This window comes from Elephas maximus, chromosome 11 (assembly GCF_024166365.1).
Source record: "Elephas maximus indicus isolate mEleMax1 chromosome 11, mEleMax1 primary haplotype, whole genome shotgun sequence".
In the NCBI taxonomy this organism is placed as follows: domain Eukaryota; kingdom Metazoa; phylum Chordata; class Mammalia; order Proboscidea; family Elephantidae; genus Elephas; species Elephas maximus.
In genome coordinates this window covers 91,413,641-91,436,236 of record NC_064829.1, presented here as the reverse complement: position 1 = coordinate 91,436,236, position 22,596 = coordinate 91,413,641, and the positions used below count along the sequence as shown (strand labels likewise).

The 22,596-nt window shown below is 50.2% G+C and overlaps 2 protein-coding genes across 5 annotated transcripts; one reads left to right on the top strand and one right to left on the bottom strand.

The window, feature by feature from the left end:
- Positions 1 to 2,764: 2,764 nt before the first annotated feature.
- FIZ1 (FLT3 interacting zinc finger 1) lies at positions 2,765 to 16,150 on the bottom strand. The gene is made up of 3 exons (XM_049901416.1): positions 16,080 to 16,150; positions 11,389 to 11,741; positions 2,765 to 5,136 (listed from the first exon to the last, which is right to left on the bottom strand). The coding sequence occupies exons 2-3, from the start codon at positions 11,704 to 11,706 to the stop codon at positions 3,925 to 3,927; spliced, it is 1,530 nt and encodes a 509-aa protein (XP_049757373.1). The 5' UTR covers positions 11,707 to 11,741; positions 16,080 to 16,150; the 3' UTR covers positions 2,765 to 3,924.
- A 476-nt stretch (positions 16,151 to 16,626) lies between these two features.
- ZNF524 (zinc finger protein 524) lies at positions 16,627 to 21,465 on the top strand. 4 transcript variants are annotated; one of them, XM_049901419.1, is made up of 3 exons: positions 16,627 to 17,088; positions 20,158 to 20,230; positions 20,404 to 21,465. In XM_049901419.1, the coding sequence occupies exon 3, from the start codon at positions 20,443 to 20,445 to the stop codon at positions 21,226 to 21,228; it is 786 nt and encodes a 261-aa protein (XP_049757376.1). In that variant the 5' UTR covers positions 16,627 to 17,088; positions 20,158 to 20,230; positions 20,404 to 20,442; the 3' UTR covers positions 21,229 to 21,465. The 4 variants fall into 4 exon arrangements, with proteins under 4 accessions (XP_049757376.1, XP_049757374.1, XP_049757375.1 ...); XM_049901417.1 differs by lacking the exon at positions 20,158 to 20,230; XM_049901418.1 differs by lacking the exon at positions 16,627 to 17,088 and having other exon boundaries at positions 19,218 to 20,230.
- The last annotated feature ends 1,131 nt before the right edge of the window (positions 21,466 to 22,596 follow it).

The window sequence follows — 22,596 nt, the reverse complement described above, 5'->3', positions numbered from 1 at the left end:
TCTAATCTCTATGGAAGTAGACTGCCACGTCTTTCTCCCATGGAGCGGCTGATGAGTTCAAACTGCCATCCTTTCAGTTAGCACCTAAGTGCTTAACCACTGAGCCATCAGGGCTCCTTGCTAATCTATTAAATCTATTAGGCATGTTAAATTTACAAAGTTCAGGATGGAATTATTGACCCCCCCCAAACCCAAACTTGCCTCCCCTAGTACAAAGTGCTACCACCCAACAAGTCACTTCTAATTCCTCCCTTTCCATTAACCTCCCACAACACACACACATACATGCACACACACACGGCCCTCCAGAATTCTACCTCCAGGATTCATCTCAAGCCCACCCATTTCTCTCCACCTCTACTTCCCATCACTCTGGTCCAGATCCCCACATCTCTCTCCTGGATGACCAAAGTAGTCTTCTTCTACTTCCACTCTGGCCCCCTCCAATCAAATCCTTTTCCAGGAAGACCCTTGCAAAATGCTTAAGTGTGATAATATCCCACCCTACTTAATACCTAGCTTCTGAGGGAACTCATTACTGTCAAGTTGATTCCGAATCATAACAACCCATAGAACAGAGTAGAAGCACCCCATAAGGCTTTCAAGGTTGTAAATCTTCGCGGCAGCCGACTGCCACATCTTTCTCCTGCGGGGTGGCTGGTCGGTTTGAACCACCAACCTTTTGGTTAGCAGGCAAGAACTTTCACCACTGTGCCACTAGGGCTCCTTTTTCTGAGGGAAAGGGAGAGTCATTGCTCAGGGGCACTGAGTTTCTGCTAATGGTGGTGAAATAATTGGAAAGGGATATTGGTAATGGCTACAAGGGTCCCTGGTGGCACAATGGTTAAGTACTCAGCTGCTGACCAAAAGGTTGGCGGTTCAAAGCCTCCAAGCAGTTCTTCAGGAGAAACCCCTGGCCATCTGCTCCTGCAAAGCTTACAGCCTAGAAAACCCTATGGGGCAGTTCTATTCTGTCACATGGAGTGGCTATGAGTTGAAATCAACTAGAGGGCACCTAATAACAACAACATGGCAATGGTTGCACAACACGATGAATAAAATCAATGTCACTGAATTTACATGTAAAAATTTTTCAATCAGCGAATGTTTTGTTACATGTATTTTTCACACATACACACATAATCTTGCTTCCCATTGCCTGGAGATTAAAGTCAAACTCCTCCCTTGGTCCCTGTCTACATCTTGATGTCATCTCATTCCTCCTTCCCCTCCTCCCATTCAGGCCTCCTTCTGGCCAGTCCCTTTTCACCCTTCGGGCCTCAAATCAAATGCCACCTCCTCAGAGAATCCGGCCCTGATCACCCCATCTAACGGGGCACATCCCAACCACTCATTTCCTTGTTCCCCGCTTTATTTCTTTCAGAGGGCTCCTGTTGTTGTTGTTGTTAGGCCATTGAGTCGGTTCTGACTCATAGCGACCATATGTAAAATAGAACGAAACACTGCCCAGTCCTGAGCCATTCTTACAATCGTTGTTATGCTTGAGCTCACTGTTGGAACCACTGTGTCAATCCACCTCATTGAGGGTCTTTCTCTTTTCTGCTGACCCTGTACTCTGTCAAGCATGATGTCCTTCTCCAGGGACTGATCTCTCCTGACAACATGTCCAAAGTATGTAAGACACAGTCTCACCATTCTTGCTTCTAAGGAGCATTCTGGTTGTACTTCTTCTGAGACAGATTTATTCGTTCTTTTGGCGGTCCATGGTATATTCAACATTCTTCTCCAACACCACAATTCAAAGGTGTCAGTTCTTCTTCAGTCTTCCTTATTCATTGTCCAGGTTTCACAGGCATACGATGTGATTGAAAATACCATGGCTTGGGTCAGGCGCACCTTAGTCTTCAAGGTGACATCTTTGCTCTTCAACACTTTAAAGAGGTCCTTTGCAGCAGATTTACCCAATGCAATGCATCGTCTGATTTCTTGACTGCTGCTTCCATGGCTGTTGATTGTGGATCCAAGTAAAATGAAATCCTTGACAACTTCAATCTTTTCTCCATTTATCATAATGTTGTTCATTGGTCCAGTTGTGAGGATTTTTGTTTTCTTTATGTTGAGGTGCAATCCATACTGAAGGCTGTGGTCTTTGATCTTTATTAGTAAGTGCTTCAAGTCCTCTTCACAGAGGGCTCCTGACCTTATGAAATTACTTTCTTCATTTTTTTTTTGTTTGTTTGTTTCTTAATCGCTATCTTCGCCACCACCAGCCTCACACGCTAGAATATAAACTCCATGAGGGCCGGAATGATCTGCTCAGCAGTGAATCCCCATGGGAGGTATAGTGGCTGGCATGGAATAAATACATGAATACAACCTAAAGTGTAAGGAGACAATCTATAAGGCCGACCCTTTCTTTGGTGGGCAGTTCCTAACTAAAGGGGGCGAATGAAGCATCTAAAGTACACCTTTTGTTGCTTAAAAAAAGAGGCTAAAGTGTGGGACCTCTTCCAAAATAGGGGCTTGTATCTAAGGGAGCATTTTGTTTTCTAGAGGGCGTGCCTGGCTCCTAGGGGGTGTACCCAGTTTCTAGGGGACTTGGATGGTGTTGGGAGGGCAGCCTGGTTTCTACAGAGCATGCCTGATTCCTAGGGGGTGTATCCCATCTGTTGGATGGATTTTGCGTTTAAGGGGCAGGGTTCCATTTAAATGGGACTTAAACCGTCTCTGGTTGTATGGGTGATGTAAGGGCTCAAAAATTCTAGACAGCGAGTAAAGATCTGTCTATATTTAGCGAGCCAGGCCTATGCCAGAGAGGTGTATTCCCCACCCCCTCAAGGATCAGAAAATGAGCCAGCAGTTGACAGGACGAGGTTTATTGGGGTTCTGGAGACATTGGGGAGTGGGGTGAGGTTGAGGCTCACGGAGGAGGGGAGGCGGAAACCGTAACCAAGCCCCCCTTCCCCTTGGGGTTGGGAGGGACACAGAAACAAACCGACAGAGATGGAAAGACGGACAGGTGCTACCGCAGAGCAGGAGGGCAGCACCAACGCCCAGACCCTCCCCCCTCAGACAAGTTCACAGGTTGGGTAGCCACGTGGACCGGTCCACTCTACAGGAAGGGGAGGAGTGTCTGCCTGATTCGGTCTAAGGAGGGTGGGGCGCTGGACACCACCTGGACCAGTCCATTCCAAGTGGACAAGGGTGTGTGTACCTAGACCAGTCATTCTACTGGGCAGGGAGACTTGGAGCCAGCCTATTTTAGTGTTCGGGGGTGGGGAAGATCTTTAGGGCTGACCCATTCTGCAGTAGGAGAAGGAGACCTAATCTGAAGGGAGAGGTGTCAGGGAGCATCTATCCTGGTCCTCTTTAGGCATAGGGAATGAAATGGGAGAAAGCAGATTCCAGCGGTATCCATTTTCTGGGATCACTACCGCAGGGACTCTGGTGGGTAGCATTTGGAGGGGAGGAAACCAGGGAAATTTCAGGATATGGCCCTTCCACATTCTCCAGACCAAGGTCATTGGGAATGATGGCTCACAGGGAGTTGGGTGGTCTTCCCTTGGGCGCGGCCATCTTTTATTAGTAGGGCCTTCAAGATGAGGGGGTGCTTGTGGGGGACCCGGCTCTCGTTCCTAAGTTCCCCCAGCCTAGGGGCCTGTTGATTTGGGGGTGCCCTGCTCCACATTCCAGGGGCCTCAAGCTCAGGAGTCTCTCCATAGTTTTGGGGGCCCCTAACTCTTATATTCCAGTACTCCCTTGCTAAGGAGTCTCTTGGTTTATTTGCGGTCCCCATGTGTGTCCAGGTCCCCCTAACTCAGGGGCCTGTATCGGTGTTGGTGGCCCCATCTCTCCAGCAAGGGTCCCCTCGGCTCAGGGCCTGTGTCTAGATTTGGGAGGTCCTCTGGCCTGGGCCTTGAGTGCGGTGCCTCGGAATGGGTAGGTCGAGGCCAAGCAGCCGTTTCAGTCCATGCCCCGGTGCAGCTTCAGGTGGCGCGAGAGGTTGCTGAGCGTGATAAAGCCCTTGCCGCAGATGTGGCAGGGGAAGGGCCGCTCGGTGCCGTGCAGCAGCCGATGGCGCTTGAGGTAGCACTCATGGCGGAAGAACTTGCCGCACTCGAGGCACGGGAACGGCTTCTCGCCCGTGTGCACGAGCACATGCCGCTCCAGGTCGCGAGGCGAGCGGAACAGCTTCTCGCACTCAGAGCACCCAAATATCTTCTTGCCCCGGCTCGAGCCCGACGCAGGCTCCCCGGACGCCTGCTCCCCCTCCGGGGCCATTGCCGCGGCCGCTACAGCCTCCTCACCATCGCCCTCGCCGTGGCTGGCACGCCTGTGCTCCTCCAGGGCAGCCAGGGCCGCATACAACGCCCCACAGTGGCCGCAGCCGTAGGTGGCAGGACCAGAGTGCGCCTCCAGATGGCTAGCGAGGGCCCCAGCTGACGCGAAGAAGGTCCCGCAGTCACACTGGTACAGGGTGTCTTCCGAAGGCTCGGTGGCCGCCGGGGGCGCAGGGGCCTCACCACCACTCTCGGGGAGTAGCGCCCCCAGCTCAGGCACGCCGTCCCCCGCGGGTCCCAGGGGCAGGCCGTCGTCCCAGGCTGGAGGCGCGTCACCCGCCTCTGGGGCACCCTGCTCGCTGGTAGCCTCAGGCTCCACCACAGCTCCCGCGCCCCAGGCCTGGGCCGAAGGGGGTGCACCGGACCCCTGCAGGTCGTGCGTCAGCTTGTGCCGCTCAAGCAGCGCCGGCGCGTTGAAGTCACGCTCGCAGCGAGGGCACTTGAAGGGCTTCACATCAGTGTGTGCCGCCCAGTGTGCTGCCAGCTCGCGGCCATGGTCGAAGCGCCGAGCACAGGCCCCGCAAGCAAAAGGAGGCAGTGAGGCCGCAGCCGCGGCCGCTGCCTCCTCAGCCAGCCCCCAGCTGACCGGGCCTGCACCTGTGCCCTCCGGACCCTCACCACCACTCCCTCCCGCACCCCCACACACCGAGCAGGGCCCCACGTTGCAGCAGGCAGAGCAGGGCGCGCTCAGGCCAGGCAGGCCCGGGCCTGCCTGCAGAGGAGATGGGAGCACTCCCCGGTGCTGGCGCTTGAGATGACGACCCAGGCTGGACCGTGACGAGAAGCGGAGCTCACAGACCAGGCAGCAGTAGGGCTTCTCACCAGTGTGGACGACCTAGGAAAGCGGGAGGAAAAGGGCTCTGTCAGAGCAATGGCCCAGCCTACAAGGCAGATGTCTGGACTCCCGAGGGATGGGGCACCAACTCCTTGTCACAGTCTACAAGACCATATTCTATCTGGTTCTTTTTTACTTTTTTAGACTTTGTTTTATATATATATATATCCCAGCATTTGCCAGTTCAACATTTTTTCAGCCCAATTCTCTCACTCCTGCTCTCTGCTTTGGGCCACACGGGCATTCTTTCAGTTCTCAAAAAGGAGTCTCTTCCAGCCTCACAACTTTTACACATGCTGTTCCCTCAAACCCAGAAATTTCCACCTGCTGGCTAAGTCTTAATTCACTATGACTCACTAGGAGAGCTTTAAGTAATTAGACTCTGGGAACTGACAGACTTGGGTTCAAATTTCAGCTGTCTTCTGCTCACCACGAAACCTTGGGTAAATAAGTTCCCATCTCTGGGCCTTTGCTTTTCTCCTCTGTAAAATGGGTACAATAAAATGGGTCATCTCACAGAGTTGTCGTGAAAGGCTGAAATCATCACAAAATAATTGCTCAGGTCATAACCCAAGAAAACCCACTGCTATCAGGTAGATTCTGACTCATAGTGACCCCATAAGACGGATTAGAACTGCCCCACAGGGTTTCCAAGGCCGTAATCTTTACAGAAGCAGACTGCCACATCTTTCTCCCTTGAAGTGGCTAACCTTTTGATCAGCAGCCGAACGCTTATCAACTGTGCCTCCAGGGCTCCTTGCGATTGAGGAACTGAGTTTTAAATTTTATTTAATTAAATTGCCATCTGTGCCTAAGGACTCCCATATTAAACAGCACACATCTAGAGGGTCAGAGAAGACAGCCCTGGGAGGGGGCATCTTCCGCCCCACAAGCACTTCTAGCATGAGCTCCAGTTACTGAGGGGCTGGGGTCATAGTCCTCAAGAGTATCAGGGCAAGAGAAGGGGTTCTGCACCAAAGCACAAATATTGATGCCTGGGCCCCACTGACAGGGAATCAGAATCTCCTGAGTGGGAGTCCAGGAATCTGTATTTTTTTCCTGAGGCACAGCCAGGAATGCTGGCAGGGCAGGCCTGTGTCTTCCAGAGGCTTCCACTGGTATTCGCCCTTGTGGTTTATTTGTTGTTGTTGGGTGCTGTTTAGTTGACTCTGACTCATAGCAACCCCATGTGACCAAGCAGAACTGCCCAATAGGGTTTTCTTGACTGTAATCTTTACGCAAGCAGCTGAGAACTTACCTGTTGTGACACCAGTGCCCCTCGTGGTTTATTTAAGACACCTTAAATGGTAGAATGAGATTTTATTTGAGTGTAGAGCCCTGTCTATTAATTGGTAATGGCTGCTTGGAGAGCTGTTGGGAGGACTGTGAGGCTCAATGAGAAAGAGTGCAGTGATTGACTGGTAATGTCTACCAGGGGCACGGACCTGAAAAAGCAGCAGGAAGTCCTATTCATTTGCCATCTGTCATGGATTGAATTGTGTCCCCCCAAAATATCTATCAACTTGGCTAGGTCATGATTTCCAGTATTGTACGGCTATCATTTTATCATCTAAGGTGATTTCCCTATGTGTTGTAAATCCTATCGCTTTGATGTAATAAGATGGATTAGCGGCAGTTATAGTGATGAGATCTATAAGATTAGATAGTGTCTTAAACTAATCTCTTTTGAAATATAAGAAAGAAGTGAGCAGAGAGACATGGGGACCTCATACTACCAAGAAAGCAGTGCCGGGAACAGGGTGCATCCTTTAGACCTGAGGTTCCTGTGCTGAGATGCCCCCAGACCAGGGGAAGACTAATGACAAGGACCTTCCTTGAGAGCTGACATAGACAGAAAGCCTTCCCCTGGAGCCAGAACCCTGAATTGGGACTTCTAGCCTCCTGGACTGTGAGAGAATAAACTTCTCTTTGTTAAAGCCATTCCCTTGTGGTATTTTCTATTATAGCAGCACTAGATGACTAAAACACCATCCTAGCCGTTGAGTTCGTTCCAGCTCAGAGGCCCTACACACAATAGAACAAAACACTGCCTGGTCCTGCACCATCACCTCAATCATTGCTATGTTTAGGCCATTATTGTAGCCACTGTGTCAATACATCTTGTTGAAGGTCTTCCTCTTTTTCACTGACTCTCTATTTTACCCAGCATGATGTCTTTCTCCAGGGACTGGTCCCTCCTGATAACACATCCAAAGTACATGAGACAAAGTCTCACCATCCTCACTTCTGGGGAGCAATTTTACCCTGGCTCTGGATAGAGTTAAGTGACTGTAGTATAGCCCAAGAGCAGTGAACTCTATCATTTATTCTCTTCTTCATCTGACTTCAGGGCTGACCTCAGGGCCTTTGTACATGCTATTGCTGTACTCTCTGCCTGGAATGCTCTTTCCAATGGCAGGCTCTTCCTTTATTCTCTAAGCCCCAGTTTATCTGCCAGCTCTTCAGAAAACCTGCCCTGAATCTAGGTCTCCAGCTCACCACACTTCATCACACCTGTCCTCTCCCCTCAGTACTTAGGGCTCATGTCACACTTAGTAACTACATCTGGAAGTCCCTGAGTGGTGTAAACGGTTAATGCGCTCAGCCGCAAACGAAAAGGTTGGAGGTCTGAATCCACCCAGAGGCAACTTGGAAGAAAGACATGGCGATCTACTTCTTAAAAATTGGCCATTGAAAACTCTATCTATGCGAGCATTATGCTCTTTTAAGATCTATCTTTATGGAATCAAATTCACAAGAGCAACTCTTATATAGGAGCTTTAGGGGGCAGTGAGTTTACGTTAATGGAGGAAGAACAACTCAGGGGAGGAGGGTGAGAGTGGTTGCATAACCCAAAGAACGTAAACAATGTCACTGAAATGTACATGTAGAAACTCAAATTGGTATATGTTTAGCTGTGTATATTCTCAATAACAAAAATAAGATAAATAATTTTAAAAAAAACCCAAAAACTCCATAGAGCTCTCTTATATGTGCTCTCTTATATTTCAAAACAGAGTTGACTCAGTGGCAACTGGGGAACTATATCTAACTTGTGTGTTATCTGTCTCCCCACGAGATAAAAACCAAAACCAAATCAGTTGCCCTCCGGTTGATTCCAACTCATGGCAACCCTGCGTGTGTCCGAGTAGAACTGTGCTCCATAAGGTTTTCAATGGCTGATTTTTTGCAAGTAGATCACCAGGCTTTTCTCCCAAGGCACCTCTGGGTGGATCTGAACTGCCAGCCTTTCAGTTAGCGGCCACTTGGCTGCTAACCATTTGCACCACACAGGGACTACCCCAGCAGATAAGGACTGGGCAAATAGGGATCATATTGGTCTTCCTCACTGCTAGATTTCCAGTACCTGGCACATAGGCTAAAACCCTGTACCCTCCAGCCTTCTCCCGTGACACACTGCCCCTTGTTTTCTGTGCTCCGGTCCTCCTCCAGTTCCTCAAAAGCCGGCCTCGCTTCTTGAAAGTGCATGTTCCATTCCCGGGCCCTGAACAGCTCATTCCCACCCCCATCATTTCTCTTCCTTGTTGTTGTTGCTGTTGTTAGGTGCCATCGAGTTGCTTCCGACTCATACCGACCCTATGTACCACAGAATGAAACACTGCCCAGTCCTGCGCCATCCCCACAAGCATTGTTATGCTTCAGCCCATTATTGCAGCCACTGTGTCAATCCACCTCGTTGAGGGTCTTCCTCTTTTCCACTGACTCTACTCCGCCAAGCATGATGTCCTTCTCCAGGGACTGATCCCTCCTGATAACATGTCCAAAATACGTAAGATGCAGTCTCGCCATTCTGGCTTCTAAGGAGCATTCTGGTTGTACCTCTTCCAAGACAGATTTGTTCGTTCTGTTGGCAATCCATGGTATATTCAACATTCTTCACCAACACCACAATTCAAAGGCATCAGTTCTTTTCATTCATTGTCCAGCTTTCACATGCATATGATGTGATTGAAAATACCATGGCTTGGGTCCGGCACACCTTAGTTTTCAAGGTGACATCTTTGCTCTTCAACACTTTAAAAAGGTCCCTTACAGCAGATTATTTGCCCAATGCAATGCGTCTTTTGATTTCTTGACCCCCGCTTCCTGGGTGTTGATTGTGGATCCAAGTAAAATGAAATCTTTGACAACTTTAGTCTTTTCTCCATTTATGTGGAGCCACATCTCCATGATGTGGCTTATTGGTCCAGGTGTGAGGACTTTTGTTTTCTTTATATTGAGGTGTAATCCATACCAAAGGCTGTGGTCCTTGATCTTGTCAGTAACTGCTCCAAGTCCTCTCCACTTTCAGCAAGCAAGGTCGTGTCATCTGCATAGCGCAGGTTGTTAATGAGTCTTCCTCCAATCCTGATGCCCCGTTCTTCACATAGTCCAGTGTCTCAGATTATCTGCTTTTTGTTCTTCAGGGGCAGCTCATCACCACCTTTTTCTCTGGCAAACCATCCCTGGCCCCATCCACGAACCAAATTACTTCAGCTATCTCTTGTATTGACCTCAGAGTACTGTTACCCTCTGTTCTCACATGTATCTGTTACAATTTAACATTTATTAACCTGACTGTCCAGTGACTGTCTCCCCCACTAGACTGGTGGCTCTAGGAGGCTATGACATAGGTGGACTAGGTCTGTTTTTGTTGTTGTTAGTTGCCATCGAGTCAACTCTGACTCAAGGCAACCCCACGTGTGCAGGGTAGAACTGCTCCATTGGGTTTTCAAGGCTGTGACCTTGCAGAGACAGATCACCAGGCCTCTCTTCCCAGGTATCTTCTGCTGGTGGTTTTGAACTGCCAACCTTTTGGTTAGCAGTTGATTACCTTAACCACTGCACCACCACGGCTCCTCAGGATACCAAAAACTAAACCCACTGCCGTTGAGTCAATTGTGACTCATAGCAATCCTACAGGACTGAGTAGAACTGCCCTATAGGGTTTCCAAGGAGTGGTTGGTGGATTCGAACTGCTGACCTTTTGGTTAGCAGCTGAGCTCTTAACCACTATGCCCCTAGGGCACCAAAGTAGCCCTTAACTCTCCACAATTTACTCCAACATATGGAACTGTCTTTTTATTTCCCTCCCAGCTCTTCTCTCTTTCTAGAACATTATCCCCTATGTATTTGCATTCTCCTTCATCACCTACACGTCTACGGACCTCCTTCACTGGAGTGTAAGCTCTATGAAGGCGTGGACTTTATTATTTTTACACTGACAACCCAACTAGACACAGGGTTATCAGTTGCCATTGAGTCGATTCCAACACATGGCAACCCCACATGTGCAGAGTAGAACTGCGCTCCATAGGGTTTTCAAGGCTGTGACCTTTTGGAAGTAGATTGCCAGGCCTTTTTCCAAGGTGCCTCTGGGTGTATTTGAACCACCTACCTTTCCTTTAGTAGCCCAGCACTTAACCGTTTCTGCCACCCAGGGACTCCTGGACACAGGGTGTTGGTTTTGTTGAGTGCTGTCTAGTCGATTCTCATCTTTAGAGACCACATACGACAGAATAGAACTACCCCATAGGGCTTTCTTGGCTGTAATCTTTACAGAAACAGATTGGCAATTCTTTCTTCCACAGAGCTGCTGGGTGGGTTCAACCTGCCAACCTTTCGGTTAGCTGCCAGGCACTTAACCGTTGTGCCACCAGGGCTCCTTAGAGCACAGGGCTGGCATTCAATAAATAAGTGTTGAGTAAAGGAATGGACTGTGAGAATATGTGATAAATCTACTTAGAAAACAGTAAGGAAATGATAAAATTGCAGCTACTGGGGTTCCTGGGGGGTACTGGCAAGGGTGGTGGGAGAGGGGAGGAACATATAACTGGAGCTAATTTACTATGGTAGAGTCCCTGGGAGGTGCAAACAGTTAATCGCTGGATAACTAACCAAAAGGTTGGTGGTTCAAATCCACCTAGAGGCACCCTTGGAAGAAAGGCCTGGCAATCTGCTTCTAAAAGATCACAACCTTGAAAACCCTGTGGAGCACAGTTCTACTCTGTGCACACGGGGTGGCCATGAGTCAGAACTGACTTGTTGGCCACTAACAACGATTTACTAAGAATGTTCCAGCTTTTGTGTTAGGTGGTGGCAGAAAGGGAAATACCTTAAGCTTTGACTTAAGGGTGCTTTGCTGGGGAAGAAAGGACTTTCCAAGGGAAAGAGGAGGGGTGAGTCGGCCTGTGGCCATCTGCTTTTTTCCCAGATGAAAGTGGGGTGGCCTGGGGGATCTGGAAGACTCACCTGGTGGTGCAGGAGGCCTGTGGAGTCTCGGAAGCCCTTGGGGCAGGCGGAGCAACGGTAGGGTCGCTCGCCAGTATGGGAGCGCAGGTGGTTAGCCAGGTTGAAGCTGTGCTTGAAGCCTTTGCCACAACGTGGACACGCATGGGGTTTGAGCGCTGTGTGCCGTGCAAAGTGGCGCCGCAGGTCTGAGCGGTAGCGGAAGCTCTTGCCACACTCGCTGCAGTGGAACGGGACCCGGGGGGCAGCCGCAGGTGTGGCTGGGGCTGGTGTGGGAGCTGGGGCGGGGGTCGGGGGCGCTGGCAGCAAGGTGTCGTCCATGGTGATGGGAGGTTGGTGGTGGGTGGGGCCTCTCTCTGGAGTAGGGAGGAGACACAGGTCAGATGAGGGGTCACTTCCCCATCAGTCCTCCCCTCCTGCGCTCTTTGGGCTCACAGGCCCATCACCTGTCCTGTGGGAGACCGTCCCACTGCTCTCCATGCCAAGCCCCTCCCACTCTCCTTTAAGCCCCTCCCACTCTCTTATAAAGGCTTCTCTCACTCCTCATTCATTTCCCAATCTTCCTGTTTGCTGGCACGTCCCTTCTACTCCAGAGTCTGATTTTAAGCCCCTCCTACTCCTTGCTAACGGACTCCCCACTCCTTTGTAAGCCTGTCCCACGCTTGCTTAGGTTCCACCCATATGCCCCAACTGTTCCCTAAGCATCTGTGTTCCTTGCCAAGCACCTTACCCTCCTGAAGTCCCTCACACCCCACTAAACTTCTCCCACCCCCACTAGGCCCCTATCACTTCTCAATAAATCACTCCCACTTCCGGCCATGCCAACCTACCTTCACTAAGCCCCTCCCACTGCTCTATAACCCCCTCCCACACCTCGCCAACCCTACTACTAATCCCCTAAGCCCCTACCACTGTTCACCAAGCCTCTCCCACTCGCCAAGCCCCTCCCACTCAACACCAAGCCCCTCTTCTCTATAAGCCCCTCCCACTCCTCACAAAGCCTACCTCCTCATCAAGCCCCTCCCACTCAATAAACCCCTCTCTCCTTGCCAAGCCCCTTCTACTCTTCAGTAAGCCCCTCCTAATTCTCACTGAAGAAAATTAAAACAAGTCCATGAGAGCCAAAGTACTAACCTTGAGTATATCCCACCTGAATTTAGAGACCATCTGAAGAATAGATTTGACTCACTCAACAAAAATGACCAAAGACCAGATGAATTGTGGGATGACATCGAGGACATCATACATGAAGAAAGCAAGAGGTCATCAAAAATACAGGAAAGAAAAGACCAAAACGGATATCAGAAGCGGCTCTGAAACTTGCTCTTGAATGTAGAGTAGCTAAAGCAAATGGAAGAAATGATGAAGTCAAAGAGCTGAACAGAAGATTTAAAAGGGTGGCTCAAAAAGACAAAGTATTATAATGAAATCTGCAAAGACCTGGAGTTAGAAAACCAAAAGGAAAGAATATGTTTGGCATTTCTCAAGTTGAAAGAACTGAAGAAAAAAAAAATTCAAGCCTTGAGTTGCAACTCTGAAGGATTCTGTGGGTAAAATATTGAATGACACAGAAAGCATCAAGGGAAGATGGAAGGAATACACAGAGTCACTGTACCAAAAAGAACTGGTTGATGTTCAACCATTTCAGGAGGTAGCATATGATCAAGAACCAGTGGTATTGAAGGAAGAAGCCCATGATACACTGAAGGCATTGGCAAAACACCAAGCTCCAGAAATTGATGGAATACCAATTGAGATGTTTCAACAAATAGATGCAACACTGGAAGCGCCCACTTGTCTAGGCCAAGAAATCTGGAAGATAGCTACCTGCCCAACTGACAGGAAGAGATCTATATTTGTGCCCATTCGAAAGAAAGGTGATTCAACAGAATACAGAAATTATCAAACAATATTATTAATATCATGCACAAGCAAATTTTTGCTGAAGATAATTTAAAAATGGTTGCAGCAGTACATCAACAGGGAACTTCCGGAAATTCAAGCCAGATTCAGAAGAGGATGTGGAATGAGGGGTATCATTGCTGATGTCCAATAGATCTTGGCTGAAAGCAGAGAATATCAGAAAGATGTTTACCTGTGTTTTATTGACTATAGAAAGGCATTTGGCTGTGTGGATCATAACAAACTATGGATAACATTGTGAAGAATGGGAATTCGAGAACACTTAATTGTGCTCATGAGGAACATGTTCTTAGACCAAGAGGCAGTCGTTCAAACAGAACAAGGGGATACTGCATGGTTTAAAATCAGGAAAGGTGTGCATCAGGGTTGTATCCTTTCACCATACTTATTTAATCTGTATACTGAGAAAATAATCCAAGAAGCTAGACTATGTGAAGAAGAATGTGGCATCAGGACTGGAGGAAGATTCATTAACAACCTGTAAGAAGCAGATGACACAACCTTGCTTGCTAAAAGAGGAATGGAAGCACTTACTGATGAAGATCAAAGACCCAGCCTTCAGTATGGATTACACCTCAACATAAAGAAAACAAAAATCCTCACATCTGGACCAATAAGCAATATCATGATAAACGGAGAAAATACTGATGTTGTAAAGTATTTCATTTTACTTGGATCCACAATCAACACCCATGGGAGCAGCAGTCAAGGAATCAAACGACATATGGCAATGGGCAAATCTGCCACAAAAGACCTCTTTAAAATGTTCAAAGGTAAACATGTCATTTTGAGGACTAAAGTGTGCTTGACCCAAGCCATGGTATTTTCAAATACCTTATATGTATGCAAAAGCTGAACAATGAATAAGGAAGACCTAAGAAGAATTGATGACTTTGAATTATGGTGTTCATGAAGAATATTAAATATACCATGGACTGCCAGATAAATGAACAAATCTGTCTTGGAAGACGTACAGCCAGAATGCTTCTTAGAAGCAAGACTTAGTCTCATGTACTTTGGACATGTTATCAGGAGGGACCAGTCCCTGGAGAAGGACATTATGCTTAGTAAAATAAAGGGTAAACACAAAAGAAAAAGACTCTCTATGAGATGGATTGACACAGTGGCTGCAACAATGGGCTCAAGGATGTGAGGATGGTGCAGAACTAGGTAGCAGTCTGTTCTGTTGTACACAGGGTCGCTATAAGTTGGAACCCACTCAACAGCACCTAACAACACCACCACTCCTTACCAAGCCTACCACTCCTCACTAAGCACCCCCACTCCTTGCCAAGCCCTCCACTCCCTACCAAGCCCTTCATTCCTGGCCGAGCTCCTCCCACTCTCCACCAAGCCCCACCTGCTCCTCAGTAAGATCTTCCTACTTCCAAATAAGCCCCTCCCACTCTTCTTTGAAGCTGACTACTAAGTGATACAATTGCTTCAACAAAGAGCTCAAGCATCACAACCCTTGTGAAGATGGCACAGGACTGGGCAGTGTTACGTTCTGTTGTACATAGGGTCGCTATGAGTCGGAACGGACTCCATTGCCCCTAAGAACAACAACAACTAAGTGAATGAGAGGAGAAAAGTTTGAAGGTAGGGACACTTGTGTCACCCATCCAGGGCCACCAGAACCAGTCCTGTAACCAACAAAAACTCTCTCAATCTACAAAATGGGAATAATAGTAGCACCTACCTTATAGAGTGGTTGTGAGGATTAAGCAAAATGTGGCAATGTGAGTGCAATGTGCTTACTTAGCTCAGTGCATAATAAAGACTCAATAAGTAAGCTGCTTTGGTTACTAGTGTTCTGTAAGTCCCACCATGATTTTGTTAAGTTTATCTGACTTCTTGGAGCCCCTTTCTTCTCCACTAAGTCTTGCCTCCAAAACTCCGCCCTCAAATAAGCCCCACCCTTTCCCAAACCTCCATTCAGCAACTTGCAGTTTTCTCACCCCTTTCCCTCTAATAAGTCCCTCCCTTTCTCCTCTAAACCCCTTTGCCTGCAAATTAATTCTGACTCATGACAACCCCATGTGCTATAGAATAGAATTGCTCTAAAGGGTCTTCCTTGCTGTAATCTTGCCAGGCCTTTCCTCCCCAGCACCACCGACCTTTCAGTTAGGTGAACAGAAACCATTTATGTCACTCGGGGACTACTTCTCTAACAACCTCTAAATTATACATCTAAGCCCCGCTCCCTCACCATGTCCACCTGCCTTCTCTAACCTACACCTGTAGACAACCTCACCCCTTCTACTCTAAGTTCCTCCCACCCAACCCGAGTCCCATTTCCCTACTAAGCCTCAATGAGACTTCTTCCACCCTTCAACCTAGGACTCTCCCATCATTCTTTGTAAGTCACGCCCCTTTATAAAACCCACCCCTTTTGCCTAAGCTCCTCCCATATCTTACCCACAGCCCAGTTCCCTCCACCAAGTCCCTCCCATTTTCACTATAAGCCACGCCCCCATCAGGCTCCTCCTTATCCTCCACTTAAGCCCCGCCTTCTTCCACACCCTGCAGCCTACGGTGCTGCTCTCCAGCGCCCAAGACCGCTCCAGGCCCCAAGCCCCAAGAACTGGCCTTTTGTGCCCCTCCCCCTGTCCCTAAAACGTGCGGGCCTCGGGCGGACGAGGCGGAGGAAGGGCAGGCGGGATCCGGGGTCAGGCGAGTCCACCTCACTCATAGGGAGGGGGGGTTATGGAGACCTGGAGCGGCCCCGGGAGGCCGGGGAAGTTGGTCGGCTTTCCTCTTATATTACTTACACCTCCCTCTGGGCGCCGACATTTTGGGCAGCGGGGTAGCGTCACTTCCACCCGGGGGGCCTCTCGACTTCCGCCTCGGCCCCTCCTTACTGCCCCTTCTTCCCGCCCTCTTGGCTCCCGCTTCCCCACTCCCGCCCTTCTCCCTCTTTTCCTTCCCGTTTCTTGCCCTGGAGAAAGTTAGCGAAGCCTGATTGGCGCCATCTTGAGTGAGGGCAGAAGGGAAAGGGGAGGAACACCAGCCGCCATACCGACTAAGGGCAACGGGCCTGGCACACGGCCTTTTTTCCCTCTGTGGCAACGCTAACAGGTGCCAACGTAAATGGGAGTAGGTATGAGTTTCTTGTCCCACCTTCGGACCTTTCCAAGGTAGGCTGTAGAGTTGAAGCACGAGAAGGGAGACATCGAAGACCGCCAACTGCGATTTACAGAAAGGAGGAAAAACCAGGCTCCATCTTGTTCGCTTAGTCTTGGATGGACTTTGAAGCTTAACAGGCACCATGTTAACTACGGGCAGTCGGCAGCCATTTTCCGCGTTTTTCATACATTTTGTGTCTGTTTTTGATTGGGTCACCCCCACTGGGTGCTTTGTGGGAGGAAAGACATTTCTGTGTGGTAGGGGTTGTGGTCGTGATGGCAGTGCGGTTATATCCCCAACCGAAAACACGAGTGAAACAAGGGAGGGGCTTGAAACGTCTCCGTTCCATTTCGGCCAAAGGACTGAAACTGATGCGCAGGCGCAGTGTGCCCCTACGGACGTGACCGGGCCTTAGGACCTGGCTGCCTCGGCGAGTCCCCTTTGTTCCCCGCGGGCGCGCAGATCCGACCGGGTAGGGGAGGGAGGGGCCAACAGTTGTCCGCTCCGAGGGGCGGGGCTGGCTCCCGCGCGCCGCCGCCACCGAGGGGCAGGACCCCCCTCCCCCCCGCCCCTTCCCTCGCTCCGGCCCTGTCCCCCTCCGCGCGCGCTCCAGCGCGCGCGCTCACACGCGAGCCCAGGCGACATGCAAATGAGGTACCCGAGAGGCGGGGGTCTCGGGCTGGGAATGCGGAGGGGAGGGAGGGGCGGCCCGGGGCCGCGCGCTCCTCGCGCGCCCCCACACCTGTTCATTGCCCGGCGCTCGCCCAGGCGCGCGCGCGCACGCCGACCTCGCGCCCCGCAAGCAGGGCCCGGCGCGCGCGCGCAGACCCCCTCCCCGGCACCTTCTTCGTCCGCGGTTCGGGCGCAGCTCATTGGCCGCCGTCCTCGCAGGGCCCGCCCCACGCGCGCGCCTCACCGCTGGGGGCCAACGGGAGCGCTCCTGGGCGGGGGTGGAGGGGTCGTGGGGGAGTCGAGGGAGCCGTTCCTACTACCCCCCTTCCAGACATCTGGGTTCTAGTCCAGCCACCCACTGGAGCTAACCAGGTCATCATGGAAAAGTGGCTGCTTCTCGCTGGATCTCAGTTTATGTTTAAGGGGGGGGGGTGTAGGTGGCACCTGCAAGACCCTCCTCCTTACTGCACCTGTTCTTTTTTTTTCAATCCCATGCTCCCAATTATATTTTACTTTAAACCCAGCCCCATCTACCCACCGCTTTTTTATGCACACTCATCGACCCAGGCTCTGAGTGGGTCATGGGAATAAGTATGTTCCCGTGATAATGATGGTGGTGGTGGTGGTGGTATATTGAGCACTTGCTAGGTGCCAGGCACATATGCCCCGTATTTCATTTGCTTCTCTCAACTACCCTGCCAAATACACCCATTTTACAGAATAGGACACTTTGGCTCAGAGAAGCAATTAGTGACCTGCTGAGCCAGATTCACATCTGGGACCGAGGGAGTCGGTCCTCTTGTCTCCTTGGGCCCGTTTCTTTTCACTCCCTGGGACATTGGAGTCAGCAAGATCAGGCTCGAGTCTTGGCCCTGCCAGTTACTGGTGAAGAGAACTTGGACAACTGCCCTGGCTTTCACATGCCTCAGTTTCCCCATTGCAAAATGGGGGTGATGTGCCCTTTTTCAGAGGATTAGTGAGAGGCTTAGCTACTCATGGTGACGGTCCCACCCAACCCACTGCCATCGAGTCGATTCCGACTCATAGCAATCCTATAGGACAGAGTAAAACTGATCCATAGAGTTTCCAAGGAGTGCCTGGCGGATTCGAACTGCCAATCTCTTGGTTAGCAAATGTAGTACTTAACCACCACGCCACCACAGTTTCCATGGTGATGGTAGCAAGGGGTAAAGTCTCCTAAATAATGCTTGTGTACTGCCCACTTTAAGTGTATTCTCATGTCACAGATCCCTGGTGGTGGAATGGTTAGAGAGGCACAGTGGCTAACCGAAAGGTTGGCTGTTGGAACCCACCTAGCCCTTTCATGGGAGAAAAACCTGGTGATCTGCTTCTTTAAAGTTACCCCTTGACATGAAGTTGATTCTAACTTATATCAACCCTATCAGACAGAGTAGAACTGCCACATCTTTCTCCTGTGTCAGCCAAGTACTTAACTACTGCACCACCAGGGCTCCTCCCATAAAGATTGTTGTTGTTGTTAGGTGCCGTCAAGTCGGTTCCAACTCATAGCGACCCTATGTACAACAGAATGAAACACTGCCCGGTCCTGAGCCATCCTTAGAATCGTTGTGCTTGAGCTCATTGTTGCACCCACTGTGTCACTCCACCTCGTTGAGGGTCTTCCTCTTTTCCGCTGACCCTGTACTCTGCCAAGCATCATGTCCTTCTCCAGGGACTCATCCCTCCTGACAACATGTCCAAAGTACGTAAGACGCAGTTTCGCCATCCTCGCCTCTAAGGAGCATTCTGGCCACACGTCTTCCAAGACAGATTTATTTGTTCTTTTGGCGGTCCATGGTATATTCAACATTCTTCACGAACACCACAATTCAAAGGCGTCAACTCTTCTTCAGTCTTCCTTATTCATTGGCCAACTTTCACCTGCATATGATATGATTGAAAATACCATGGCTTGGGTCAGGCACACCTTAGTCTTCAGGGTGACATCTTTGCTCTTCAACACTTTGAAGAGGTCCTTTGCAGCAGATTTGCCCGATGCAATGCGTCTTTTGATTTCTTGACTGCTGCTTCCATGGCTGTTGATTGTGGATCCAAGTAAAATGAAATCCTTGACAACTTCAATCTTTTCTCCATTTATCATGATGTTGCTCATTGGTCCCGTTGTGAGGATTTTTGTTTTCTTTACGTTGAGGTGTAATCCATACTGAAGGCTGTGGTCTTTGATCTTCATTAGTAAGTGCTTCAAGTCCTCTTCACTTTCAGCAAACAAGGTTGTGTCATCTGCGTAATGCAAGTTGTTAATGAGTCTTCCTCCAATCCTGATGCCCCGTTCTTCTTCATATAGTCCAGCTTCTCGTATTATTTGTTCAGCATACAGATTAAATAGGTATGGTGAAAGAATTACAACCCTGACGCACACCTTTCCTGACTTTAAACCAATCAGTATCCCCTTGTTCTGTCCGAACAACTGCCTCTTGATCCATGTAAAGGTTCCTCATGAGCACAATTAAGTGTTCTGGAATTCCCATTCTTCGCAGTGTTATCCATAGTTTCTTATGATCCACACAGTCGAATGCCTTTGCATAGTCAATAAAGATTACAGCCTAGAAAATTCTATGGGGCAATTCTTTGTCACAGGTTGTCAGTATGAATCGAATGTTGACTCAGCAGCATCGAACAACAACAGCTCCTCATATCATGTCTTGTGTGAGTAGGTAGAATGATTAGACCCATTCTGCTGAAGGCTTAACTGAGGCAGAGAAAAGTCATCAGCTAGCCCAAGACCACGGAGATAGTGACAGGCTCAGGATTTGAATTCAAGATGTCTGACTCTAGAGCCCAAACTCTTAAACACTCAAATATATTTCGTCATTGAGGAGTCAGCGTCAAGCATCACTTGGGTGAGTCCCCATCTTCTTTCAATCTTGAACCCTTCCCCACTTCTGCCATCAGGAAGGGGGACAAGAACATTTCTGAAGCCTCTATGGCTCTGAGGTTTGATGGACTGTTCGTTTTTAGGCGCCCATTACTGATCTGCACCCTCATTAAACTCTGTGTTCTCTCTTGTAGATTTTTTTTGTTCAACCCAAGCTGATCCTGAACTTCTAGATCAAAGGGAAGCACTAGGGAGCTGTTTAAACTGGTACACAATTATTTGGCTATTTTACCCACACCACGGCTAGATTTATGCATACAGGTGAAATGGCAGCCGTTCCTAACTCAAGAGACTTGGATAGAAAATGGGCAAGGTGTTGGGGCACACCTGGGGTGCCCCAGACCCCTTCTGCACTGACAATGCCCCCTTTCTCCTCCTAGCCCGGCTCCAGTGCCCAGACCCAAGCCCCTCACTGCTCAATGGACACCCCCAGCCCAGACCCGTTGCCTTCGCCTTTGCCTGAGGAGGAAGAGAAACCTCTGGCCTTACCTTCTTCTGTTCCTGGGGGCCGCCGAGGCCGCCGTCCGGGGGGGGCCGCCTCCTCGAAGCCAAAGCTCAAGGCTTCCCTCCCTCGAAAGCGGGGCCGTCCCTCCAAGTCAGGGCAGGAACCCCTGCCGCCCCAGGGGGTGTCATCCCCGGTGGGCAGTAGTGGGGGCAACGACCTCCTGCTGATCGATGACCAGGGTGTGCCCTACACAGTGTCTGAAGGGTCGGCAGTGGTTAGGCCTGAGGGCGCCAGCTCCAAGAAGGCCCCTCACTTCTGCCCAGTCTGCCTGCGGGCCTTTTCCTACCTCTCTGACCTGGAACGCCACAGCATCTCCCACTCAGAGCTGAAGCCGCACGAGTGCAAGGATTGCGGCAAGACCTTCAAGCGGTCCAGCCACCTGAGAAGGCACTGCAACATTCATGCGGGCCTTCGGCCTTTTCGCTGCCCGCTCTGCCCTCGCCGCTTCCGCGAGGCGGGCGAGCTGGCCCACCACCACCGCGTCCACTCTGGGGAGCGCCCCTATCAGTGCCCCATCTGTCGGTTACGCTTCACCGAGGCCAACACGTTGCGGCGCCATGCCAAGCGCAAGCACCCCGATGCCCTGGGGGAACCCCTGTGTCCCCCGGACCCCGGGCCTGACCTGCCGTGGGACAGTGAGACCATCCCGGCCATGGTGGGGACGATTGAAGAGGGGCCGGAGGAGAAAGAGACAGCCTGACCCACAGCCCTGGCCACCCCTCCCCAGGCCAAGTTTAGAGCTGGTGCTGGGCCTGGGCAAGGGGGCCGGGACTCCTTCATTTCTGGTGATCTTCCTGTTGTGGGAGGGTGGGGACTTACACTTCTGGTTCCTGCTGCCTTTTGCCACGCTCCCCCAGACTGATGGGCCTCTGAAGGCAGGGGCCTCCAAAATAAATTTCTGCCTGCTGGCTTCCTGTGTGTGCTCAGTGATGGTGCGACTGACCCTCCCTTCTTCCTTCAAAGATCCCTCCACGTGGACTCCACCCAGATGCGGCTGCAAGTGTGTGGAGTCTGTGAGAACCAAGTCAAGAGCCTCATTAATGCAGCGTCAAAGAGACTCCAAAGCTCTCCCAGTAAATATGCATTCTAAGTAAAACATTGAGCCTTTGGTTCTCCCACTCCAGCCAGAGCCCGGGAAATTCTGCAGCTGCCGCTTGGCCCCAATCTCCTAGTCCTAGGGACCCACTGTTTGGGGAAGGAGAAGCTGAGTGGAGGGTTATGACGGGATAGACAACTTTCACAGGGTTTACAGAGAGAAAGGTGTGGCTTGGAGAAAGGGTGGGGCTAAGGAAGCAGGAGGCAGGGCTGAGACTGAGGAGCTAGGCTTATTGGACAGGAAGGTGAGAGCTATGGGTGGGGCTTGGAAGAAGGCGATGAGAACTAGGGTGGGGTTTTAGGGAGTTTCAGGGTGGAGGGGAAATAATGGGGGTGATTAAGGACTAAGAAGCCCAAGTGGTGCAATGGGTAAGCACTCAGCTGCTAACCAAAAGGTCCTCAATTCAAACCCATCAGCCACTCCGTGGGAGAACCACTAGTACAGCAGTGGTTCTCAAAGTTTCTTATATGTAAGAATCACCTGGGATTTTGTTAAAATGAGATTCTGATTCAGTATATCTGTGGTGCAAATGCAAAATTTCAACAGGGGTTCAAGCCAGAACCAACCAATTTGAAGCCCTGGTTGAGAGCAGATTTTAGGAGAGGTGGGACTTAACTGTTAGGAGGGGCGTCCCAGGACTGGCATGACTTATTCAGGGTACGGAGAGAGAAGGAGGTCTGAGTTCTCTAAGGGAAGTCCTTGAGAGAGGGGGAGGGGCTGATAGAACGGGGTTTGGCTGCTTGGGGTGAGGTGAGTTAGGAGTGAAGCTTCTAGTATATATGCGAGGGGCAGGGCTTACACTGTAAAGTGTGATAAAGCAGTGCTTCTGAAACTTTGGTGTGTGCCAGAATCATCGGAAAGATTTGAAAACACATCACTAGACATTCTCCCAGGGTTTCTGATTCAGTAGGTCTTGGGAAAAGCCCCATGAATTTGTATTTCAAACAAGTTCCCAGGGGACGCTGCTACTGA